This window comes from Zingiber officinale, chromosome 4B (genome assembly GCF_018446385.1).
Source record: "Zingiber officinale cultivar Zhangliang chromosome 4B, Zo_v1.1, whole genome shotgun sequence".
Lineage (NCBI taxonomy): Eukaryota > Viridiplantae > Streptophyta > Magnoliopsida > Zingiberales > Zingiberaceae > Zingiber > Zingiber officinale.
The window spans coordinates 8,937,195-8,947,135 of NC_055993.1; the positions used below are offsets into that span (position 1 = coordinate 8,937,195).

Genomic DNA, 9,941 nt, shown 5'->3' on the forward strand with positions numbered 1-9,941 from the left:
TTTTCCTATGATGCTTTATATGCTTATTTAAGTATGCTTATGAACTATGCATGATAATGACTTTTATGATGTGTTTTATGCTTAAGTATGCATGCTTTATGATAAGACAAGTAACATGCCTATTTATGTATGAACTATGCATGAAATGATTCCTATGATGACTATGTACCCAAGCATGTATGATTTCAAATATGTTGCATGCTCATTTACGTAAGCTTATGAACCAGGCATGAAAATGATTTTTTTTATGATAGCCATGTGCCCAAGTATGTATGCCTTATGATATGATAAGAAAATGGCTAAGAGTTGTTTCCCTTAAATTGGGATTAAGAGCACTCTTCATGTTAAGACAAGAGCATGACATTATGATGATATGATATGACAGTTATGATGATATGATATGCACGACATGTATTTTACTTTGTATGGCTTGTACCAAGGGTGGGCTCCATAAGCGCCCCTAGGCCGACGAACTATGAATGGGTTTAGTAAAAAGGGATGGGCTCCTTAGTACGCCCCTAGGTCGACGGACTATGAACGGACCTAGATCCCTAGTAGGTTCGGGGTTAGCTACCCTGTCCTAGGGATTGCGCGCATTTATGTATATATGTGGTACAAGCCGGGCCCTCATGATGATGATATTATGTTTAAGTATTAAAAGATATGTTTAAAGACATCTTGCACTTGACATGACATATGTTTTAAAAAGACATTCTGCATAATGCACCCATTCATGATATGATATGTTTTTTTTATGAATTATATGACATGATGTTATGCTATGCTCTTATGACTTATAGGACATGATGTTATGAGATGTTTTGTTTATGATTCATATGACCTGATGATATGTTATGCTTCTATGATTCATATTACATGATGCCCTTATTTATGATATGTTGAGAGTATGATGTTTCTTAATGATATGATATAATAGGAGGCTATGTTCACATGATATAATGTTAGATGATTATGTCTCCATTGTTATATGCTTATATGACCATGCTATGAAATACAGTTTTTTTTGTGAGTAGGAAAGGATCTTACTGAGCCTGTGTGCTCATAGCTTAGTTTCCTTGTACCACAGATAAAGGCAAAGAATGGATGATCAAAGGGAGCTGCAGGAGAGGCAAGGAAATGTGTGGGGCAGTGGCTCGGCTAAGACAAATAAAGACCTGCTATGTTATTTTTGTTATGTCTGATATGAACCAAGTGTATTATGTTACATTCCAGTATAACTTCATGACATTTCCGCGGCTTTATATTACTAGAAAGAAATTTTAAATATGCATGTGTATCCTGGAATAGTTAAGTAAGAAAGTAGCCCCGTCCCTTTTAGTAGCAGGGAGGGTGGGCGTTACAACGGTTCTATTGACAACGATCGTTCTCTCCCTCTTTGTAAATAGCCAGAGCTGTTGATGCCCCTTTTGCAGTAGCCCAAGCCTGAGACAATTCATTTCGGGCGGCTAATAGTTCTGCTTCTTGGGACGTCAATTGAGCCTCCTGGGATTTCAACTTCTTGTCTTGTTCTTGCGTTAAAGTCTCGGCAGTGCGCAACTTTTGAGCCATTTGGTCCAGAGCTCGCTGATGCTGCAAAGCTTGCTGGTCCATGAGCTGATGGTGTACAACCTCAACTTGGCTTTTTTGTTCCCTGAGGTCCTTAAGCTTTTGGTCACCTATTGTCAGGGATACTTCAAGACTGTTCTTCTTTTTTGTTAGAACTTTTATTTCAACCCTCAGGGCGTGACTGGCCTGCGTCGAGTTACTTAGTTAAAGTTCCAGCTCGGCTACCTTGTCTTGCAGCATCTTATTTTGATGATGAGCTGCGTGAAAGGATTGATTTAAATTCAAGGATTCTGCATAGGCCTGGGATATAGAAGAAACATCTGATAAGAATGGGGAAGATAATAGTTACAGTAAGCCATCATGGAAACTGACCTTGATGTATAGCTCAGAAAATCTGTCCATCTGGGCAAGGGGCGACAAAAGTTCCATCTGACGCTTGCTCTCTTCCCACACAATGGCTAAGCGACCTTTCATGGTCAAGGAGCTGGTGGGAACGTCACGCCTTGACTGTAGTCCAGCCTCTAATGGAGCAGTAATACGATAATAAAGAGGGACAGGTGGTGGCGGTTGTGAAGGCCCTGCGGCGAAGCTAGAAGGCCCAGCAGCTGACCCAGGAGAAGCTGACGGAGGTACAGGAGATGGCTCTGGAGGTGAGGTAGCTGGCGGAGAGCCACGCGAGGGATCGACCTCGGTGCTTTGTTGCTGCGGTGACATAGAAGGTTGAATAGGAGGTTGAGCTGGAGGAGAAGGTTGAGCAGTGAGAGGCTCAACTGGAATGGTGGGGGGATCAGGCGGAACATTTGCCTGGCTTGAGACAGAAGGCGGAGTTACAACAGGGGGCGGAGGAGAGGTGACTGCTATAGGAGGTGAAGGAAAAGGGGTAGAGGACGGGCCTGAATCTGACACAGGATGAGGGGCTCGACGTCGACGTCTCTGAGCCAATGGCTGGTCATCCGAATCAGAATCATCAGAAGGCAGCCGAGACCTGCATCTATTGGAAGAAGGGGCGTCCTGGCTCAAGCGGTCATTTGCAGAGCGGGCCTGGTGAGCTGCCTGAGAAGCTTCTCTGAAAGCAGGGCTTGCCTGAGGAACATTGGCGAATCTTCTACTGAGGCCCGACCAGGAATATAAATTGGTCGGGGAGGATCCATGGACTGAAGAGGCGTCGGGGTGGCTGGCTGGGTTGTATCTACAGGTCGGGGATGAACAGTAGGCGTAGCCCATGACCTAACAGGGCCGACAGGCCGGGGAGGACACGCAGATCGGGGATGGGTAGGACGGGCAAAAGAAGCAGGTCGGATAGGAGAAAATCCTCTGCGAGGAGGGCGGGGTCGGACATTGGCAGAGGAGGTCTCACTGACCGAGGTTGAAGATGAGTAGGGTAGCGATCTCCTTTGCAAGATAACTCGACCACGTCTCATTATTTCCATGTCGCTCAGAGGAAGAGGCTGAACCTCCGAAGCATGGGTTAAGACTTCAGCTATACAAGATAGAGTAGGAAATCAGCTACAGTATGAAAAAACAAATGCTTATGAAATAATAATAGAACTAAAAGGGAAGCTTACCCAGGGAACGAGGTGTCTCAGGAGTAAGATAACTTAGGCGGAAATAGGATAGCAATTCTTCAGATAACAGACGTGTCAAATTCAACTGCCAGCCGGCTAAACGAGATGAAGCTTCTATGTAGGAGGTATCAAGGTGAAATTCCTCTAGTTTTGGAGATGGAGGAAGTAACGGTTGCCAACGCAAGGGCCACTTCACCTCGTGAGGAAATCTAATGAAGAAAAATTTGTTCCTCCAGTTCGGGTCGGAAGGCGGTAGGGATGAGAAAAAAGCAGTTCGAAGATGAGGTTGAAAGCGGAATGTGCCCTCTTCCTGGCGCCGGAGGGTGAAGAAGCAATGGAATAAGTGGGCAGACCAGGATAGTTCACACACATCGCACAACATTACAAAGCCACAGAGGATCCTTATAGAGTTTGGTGTTAGTTGTCCCAGGGGAATCCGGAAGTGGCGACATACGTCAGAAAAGAAAGGATGAAGAGGAAGACGAAGGCCAGCCACGAAGTGCTCTTTAAAGAAAGTGCAATATCCATGGGGAGGATCAAAAAATCGATGTATCCCGGTAGGAATGACCACATGCGCATTATCCCTGACTCCGTAGGTATAGCGCAGGTCATCTCGATCCAATTCATCAAAAGTGGACGAGCCAGGGTAGTACACTGCCGCCAAAGAAGGAAAAAAAGAGGGGGACCCCATGAGAAAAGAAATGGAAGGAAAGAAAAAAGGATCGAGCGGGGAGCTAGCAACGCAAAAGTAGAAGTTCGGGAATGATACTGGACTCCAGTGGAAGGAAGTGGAAGACGGGCCAAGCCTAGAGGCGAAGCTTGAGGAGATTATTTATAGCCGCCAGGCAGAGGGGCAGTTTCGTCATACTATCATCCATCAGAGCAAAATAATTGGCGGGAACAAAGAGAACCGACGGATCTTCCTTGAAAATAACGCCCAAGGGTATATTTGGAAAAGTACTAGCGTGAAGTACGAGGAGACGGATCTCGGGAAAAGACGCAGCAGTTGCCTTATAGAAAAATGCCTTCACATTCCCGGTTTGATCTTAACCGTTAATTAATTTCCCGGTCTGAAGTTATCCTGACTTGGTTACTGATGGATCGAAAGCGCTAGAGGGGGGTGAATAGCGCTCGTGGCTATTTTATTTTTCGAAATCTCGGAATCGTAATAACTTGAGTAATGCAGCGGAATAAAAACAGACACAGAGAACACGGAGAATTTACTTCGTTCGGAGCCTGTGACGACTCCTACTCGAAGGCCCGCGATCCTTGATCGCTTTCGGTGGGCAACAACTATAAGTTCGTTAAAAGTATTACAAACTAATTACAATTCAAAGCTGTAAAAAGATTATACCGACAACAAAAAGATTAAATCCGAAGCTCCGGGTTGTCGGGGTGTCGTTGCAGCACTTCTGGATTGAGTCGTTAGCAGCTTGTCGCAAGGAGATTGCTTAGATGATTGTTGTCTTTGAAGCTGCACCTCAACCCTCCTTTTATATGAGGCTCCGGGCGCCTGGGACCTTTTCGGGTGCCTGGAGTGTGACGTGGCCAGCCAACCAGGTTGCTCCATGTGGCGAAGTCGCGCAGGGGATAAACTTTGGTCCCGGGCGCCCGGACCTGTTCCGGGCGCCCGGACCACCTTTTTCCAGCAGGTTCCGCACCTGCAAACAAAGGTTAGTCCGAGCAAAATACCCTGCAAGATAGCATTAGAATCTGATAAAACATAGTAAAGAGTCTTCGGACTGTCCGAGTCTGACTTCGGATTTCCTACCGGAAACCCTAGGTCGACCCGACGCCTACTGTTCCCTCTACGGGGAACGCGTCCTCACCTACTCCCCTCAGGAGAGATTACCTGATGCCAGTCCGGTCCTCCAGACCGACTGGACTTTTCGCCTAGGGTTACCACCCCCTAGGACCTAGGGTTACCGCCCCCTAGGGTTTTTCTCCACCTAGGGTTACCGCCCCCTAGGACCTAAGGTTACCGCCCCTTAGGGTTTTCCTCCACCTAGGGTTACCGCCCCCTAGGACCTAAGGTTACCACCCCTTAGGGTTTTCCCTCACCTAGGGTTACCGCCCCCTAGGGCCTAAGGTTACCACCCCTTAGGATTTTCCCTTTGCCTAACCGCAGCTAGGACTTTCCTGAAACACTTATTCAACACGTTAGGTCACCACAAACCTTAACTTTGAATCCTTTGCCATTATCAAAACTCAGGTTCGATCGTCGGATGCTCCCCGCACCAACAATCTCCCCCTTTTTGATTATGGCAATCGAAATTCAAAGTTAAGTAATAATATGCAGTAAGATGTAAAGAAAAACATGGCATTACAAACTCCCCCTTAATATAACCTCCCCTTTGGATTTATTGTTCTCTTTTGAATTTCTCTACTCTCCCCCTTTGCCATATATAAAAAATAAGCTAGTTTTGAAAAAAAACTTAACTTTTCAAGACAAAACTTAGCAGAGTTTGTTTGAAAAACTTAGGTACGAGGCAAAAAGGGGTAAGAGAATAGCAACATCTTAGAATTGGTTTTAATAGCAACATTTTTGAAAGTTTGCTAAGAAAAATAGTTTAAAAAAAACTTTAAACCATTGATTTTGCTTGAGGAGATTATTCTTTGTGCTATGTTAAATAAGAATCCAACTCTTTTTAACTTAGTGTATTTTGAGGAGTTTCCAAAAAAAAAAATTCAATTAACTTCAGAAATTTTCCAATTTCAAAAATTTTCCAGCTTAAAAAATTTTCAAGGAAAATTTTCAACTTAAAGAAGTTAATTACAGCTTAAAGAATTTTCAAATAGAAGAGACTTGAAAGTTTTAAGTTTGAAAAAGTTTTAAGTTTGAAAAGCTGCTTAAGAGAAATGAATTTCAAAGATACTTAAGGCAAAGGAGAAGCGTTAACTTTAGTGTTTAATAGTTTACAAATTTTGTTTTAGAAAGGTATAAGAGCCCTAAGGTCCAAGCATGAGTCAAGATTTGGTTTTGATCAGGTATCAGAGCCCTTAAGTACAAGCATGCTTAAACTTTAATATTGCCTCTAGAGAACATCTTGCCAATTAGCTAAGTTTAGAAAATAATTTAACTAAGTTTAGTTAGAGAAAACTTAATTAAGTACTTAGCTTTGAAAACATTTAGCTTATAGAGGAGTTATAAATTGAAGGTCAGGTCATAAATAATTTTAATTTTAAAGCTAAAAAATAGCTTGAATTTTCGAAGATATGCCAAAACTAGTTTTTAATTTTTAGGTCAAGTCAAAATTTTTAAAGAAAAACTAATTTTAAAACTGACTCAAAATCACTCCCCCTTAATAAATTTTTGAGTTCAGGAGTTCAAGCATGAGAGGTCAAAAAATTATTTTCCTAATTTTCCATCTCACTCATTCTAGATTAACAAGCATGTTTAGCATATGAGTGAGTGTGAGATGGAATTTACTGTAATTTACAACATTGAAAATATCAGTTAGAATTCCAAATAGGTGACCATTATTTTGAAGATTTAAAAATTAATTGAGTTTAGAATTTCAAAGAATTTAATAACTTCTGAAAAGGGTTTTGAAATTAATTTTTCAGAGGATATTTCAAATGATAATTTTGAAATTAAGTTTTAAAGATTTTGAAATGATTTTGAATAGATTTTTCAAATAAGTTTTTAAGTTTTAAAGATTTTGAAATGATTTTGAAAAGATTTTTCAAATAATTTTTTTTAAAAGAATTTTGAAATTAAGTTTTAAAGATTTTGAAATGATTTTGAAAAGATTTTTCAAATATTTTTTTTTAAAAAGAATTTTGAAATTAAGTTTTAAAGATTTTGAAATGATTTTTCAAATAATTTTTTAAAAGAATTTTGAAATTAAGTTTTAAAGATTTTGAAATGATTTTGAAAAGATTTTTCAAATAATTTTTTAAAAGAATTTTGAAATTAAGTTTTAAATATTTTGAAATGATTTTGAAATGATTTTGAAAAGATTTTTCAAATAATTTTTTTTTAAAAGAATTTTGAAATTAAGTTTTAAAGATTTTGAAATGATTTAGTTGAATTAACTTGATTTAAGTCAATTTTAATTTTAATTTCCTAGTCATCTCACCCGATCTAAATTTTCAATCAGGGAACCCTATAATTGTTGTAAGATGAGTTAGTTCAATTTTTAGGGCTTTGTTTAACTTTATGTTAGATTCGAGTTTAACTTTGGGTTCAACAAGTAAGCGTTCTTTGGATAAACTTCTGGGCTATGGTGAGTCACAAGGAGCTCATTAAAGTAACCATGCCTTCGAGGTTTCCCAAATAGTCCTACCCATTGAGCTTAATACTAAACTTTGGTCTAACTAGTTAGGATCCATTTAAGGGTAACTTCGGTTAGTTCCACTTGGCCAAATGCACCAGGTCGAAGTCATATCTTCCTAGACATGCGATGCCCAAGTTTTCCCAATGTACTATCATCCAAAAACTTCACCAGTACTGTGCTTCAAGTTAAAATTTAACCCTTTTTAATCTATCCTTATTTACCCATCCAGGTAATCTACTCTTGTTTACCCATTTCGGGTAGATTAAGTTCGGTTACCCTATCGGGTAAATAGATTTCGGAGTTGCCAGCTATTCTGGACCCTCCTTTTATTTGATTAATAATTTCGAATTTTTGAATTTGAATTTTAAATTTTAATTACGAATTTTGAATTTGAATTTTAAATTTTAATTACGAATTTTGAATTTGAATTTTAAATTACGAATTTTGAATTTTAGTAATTAATTTCGAATTTGAATTTTTAAATTTTAGTAATTAATTTCGAATTTGAATTTTTGAATTTTAGTAATTAATTTCGAATTTTGAATTTTAATAATTAATAATTAATAATAAATTTTGAATTTTGAATTTTAATTTTAATAACTAATTTTGAATTTTGAATTTTGAATATTAATTTGAATTATGTTCTTAATATTGTTTTTCTATTAGCTCCCCCTGGATCATAGCCTCGATATGGTCTATCAAGGTCATAGACTTGATCCTTGGGGACCCAATAGTGACCATTTTCGACTTGATTCACCAAGTTGGATTTTGGCACCCATGCTTGAACAATTTTTCTATTATTTCTATTAACTAGCGATAAATATGATTTGTATTTTGTTTTAGTTTTAAATCCAAGTCCAGTTCTGTTGTAAACGGCTCGCTATTTTCCAAGAATCAGATCCAGATTCTTGGAGCCCAAGGTGAACCGTTCCAACGTGTCCTTGAGTTCTTTAATTTGAGCTTTCAAATTGGAATTCTCTTCCTCAAGTTGTTGGACTTGAGTTGAACTTCCAGTTTGAACTGACTCAGTTAAAGAGCTCGAGTCAGTCGCTTCCTTAAGGGCTGTTACCTCCTTTTGGAGTGACTTAACCCGGACGTTGGATTTAGCCAACTTTTTTACTAAGTAAGGTAATAATTCATGCAAGTTATCTAATTGAAATTCTACGAGTAGTGAACTTACAGTGGGTTTTGGTCCTTCGGAAACGAATGCGGATTCATGGCTTCGATCAGACTCAGTCTCGGATTCGCTCTCAGTTTCTGACTCATACTCGGACTTAGTTTCCGCCACGGTTGCTTGTACTGGTAGAGCAAGGAAGCTCGTCGGTTCTTCTTCGTCGGACCCGGATTCATCTGATGACTCGGACCATGTTGCCTTCAGTGCTTTCTTCGTCTTGCTTGTTCCTGCAAATAACACAACACCTTCCTCGGCCGGAATAGTATTAGTCTGCTCAGATAATTTATTTATTAAAACATGCTTACCTATTTTCATATCAAGAATACCTTCGTGTAGCTCAATCAGATTCTCCCACAGCTCCTTAGCGCTTGAAAATGGGCCGGCGCGATTCAGCTCCTTATTCGTTAAACCACACTGAAGTGTATACGTTGCTTTTGCGTTTGCTTCTACCTTTTTGATAAGGTTTGCGTCCCAGTTCTCGTACGGTAGTGGCTTGCCGGCGCTGTCAGTTGGCAGTTGAAGCCCGGTTTTGACGATCATCCAGACTTCAAAGTGAGTCTGGAGATACGCCTCCATCCGACCCTTCCAATCTCCGAAATCATCTCCGGAGAAGAGCGGTGGGCGAGCAGTGTTGTAGCCTTCTTGATGGGCCATTTTAGAAAGACAATCTCGCAAAATAAACACAATAAAACTTGTTCCAAGACTTGGTCTTGGATTAGTAGTGCGGGAGAGAAATAAAGATAGTAATTCAGGAATTTCGAAAAAAAAATAATAAAATATTATTAAAAAAATATTAAAAAAATATTACCACAAATTTTTAAAAACGCAATATTTTGTTAATTCCAACCAATGGTGAAAAGATGAAAATTAATTTTTCAAAAACAGTTTTGGAGGGAAAAAAACGAAAGGCGTAAGGTTTTATTTTTAACCTATACAAACGACAAAGCCACGAAAAATGCTTGAATGGTGGTTGCACCAATTCAAAGCGACCCCGCTCTGATACCAATTGATGGATCGAAAGCGCTAGAGGGGGGGGTGAATAGCGTTCGTGGCTATTTCGTTTTTCGAAATCTCGGAATCGTAAGAACTTGAGTAATGCAGCGGAATAAAAACAGACACAGAGAACACGGAGAATTTACTTCGTTCGGAGCCTGTGACGACTCCTACTCGAAGGCCCGCGATCCTTGATCGCTTTCGGTGGGCAACAACTATAAGTTCGTTAAAAGTATTACAAACTAATTACAATTCAAAGCTATAAAAAGATTATACCGACAATAAAAAGATTAAATCCGAAGCTCCGGGTTGTCGGAGTGTCGTTGCAGCACTTCTGGATTGAGTCGTTAGCAGCTTGTCGCA

The 9,941-nt window shown here is 39.8% G+C and overlaps 1 protein-coding gene across 1 annotated transcript; it reads right to left on the reverse strand.

Moving 5' to 3' along the window:
* Positions 1-1,368: 1,368 nt before the first annotated feature.
* On the reverse strand, positions 1,369-2,790 carry LOC121978085 (formin-like protein 5). Its single transcript, XM_042530467.1, has 2 exons — positions 1,939-2,790; positions 1,369-1,752 (listed from the first exon to the last, which is right to left on the reverse strand). The coding sequence occupies exons 1-2, from the start codon at positions 2,788-2,790 to the stop codon at positions 1,369-1,371; spliced, it is 1,236 nt and encodes a 411-aa protein (XP_042386401.1).
* Positions 2,791-9,941: the final 7,151 nt, after the last annotated feature.

Coding starts and splice junctions, on each gene's coding strand:
- LOC121978085 (XM_042530467.1), bottom strand. CDS start 2,790: ATGGGCTACGCCTACTGTTCATCCCCGACCTGTAGATACAACCCAGCC. Junction 1,753..1,938: donor TTTCTGAGCTATACATCAAG/GTCAGTTTCCAT, acceptor AACTCGACGCAG/GCCAGTCACGCCCTGAGGGT.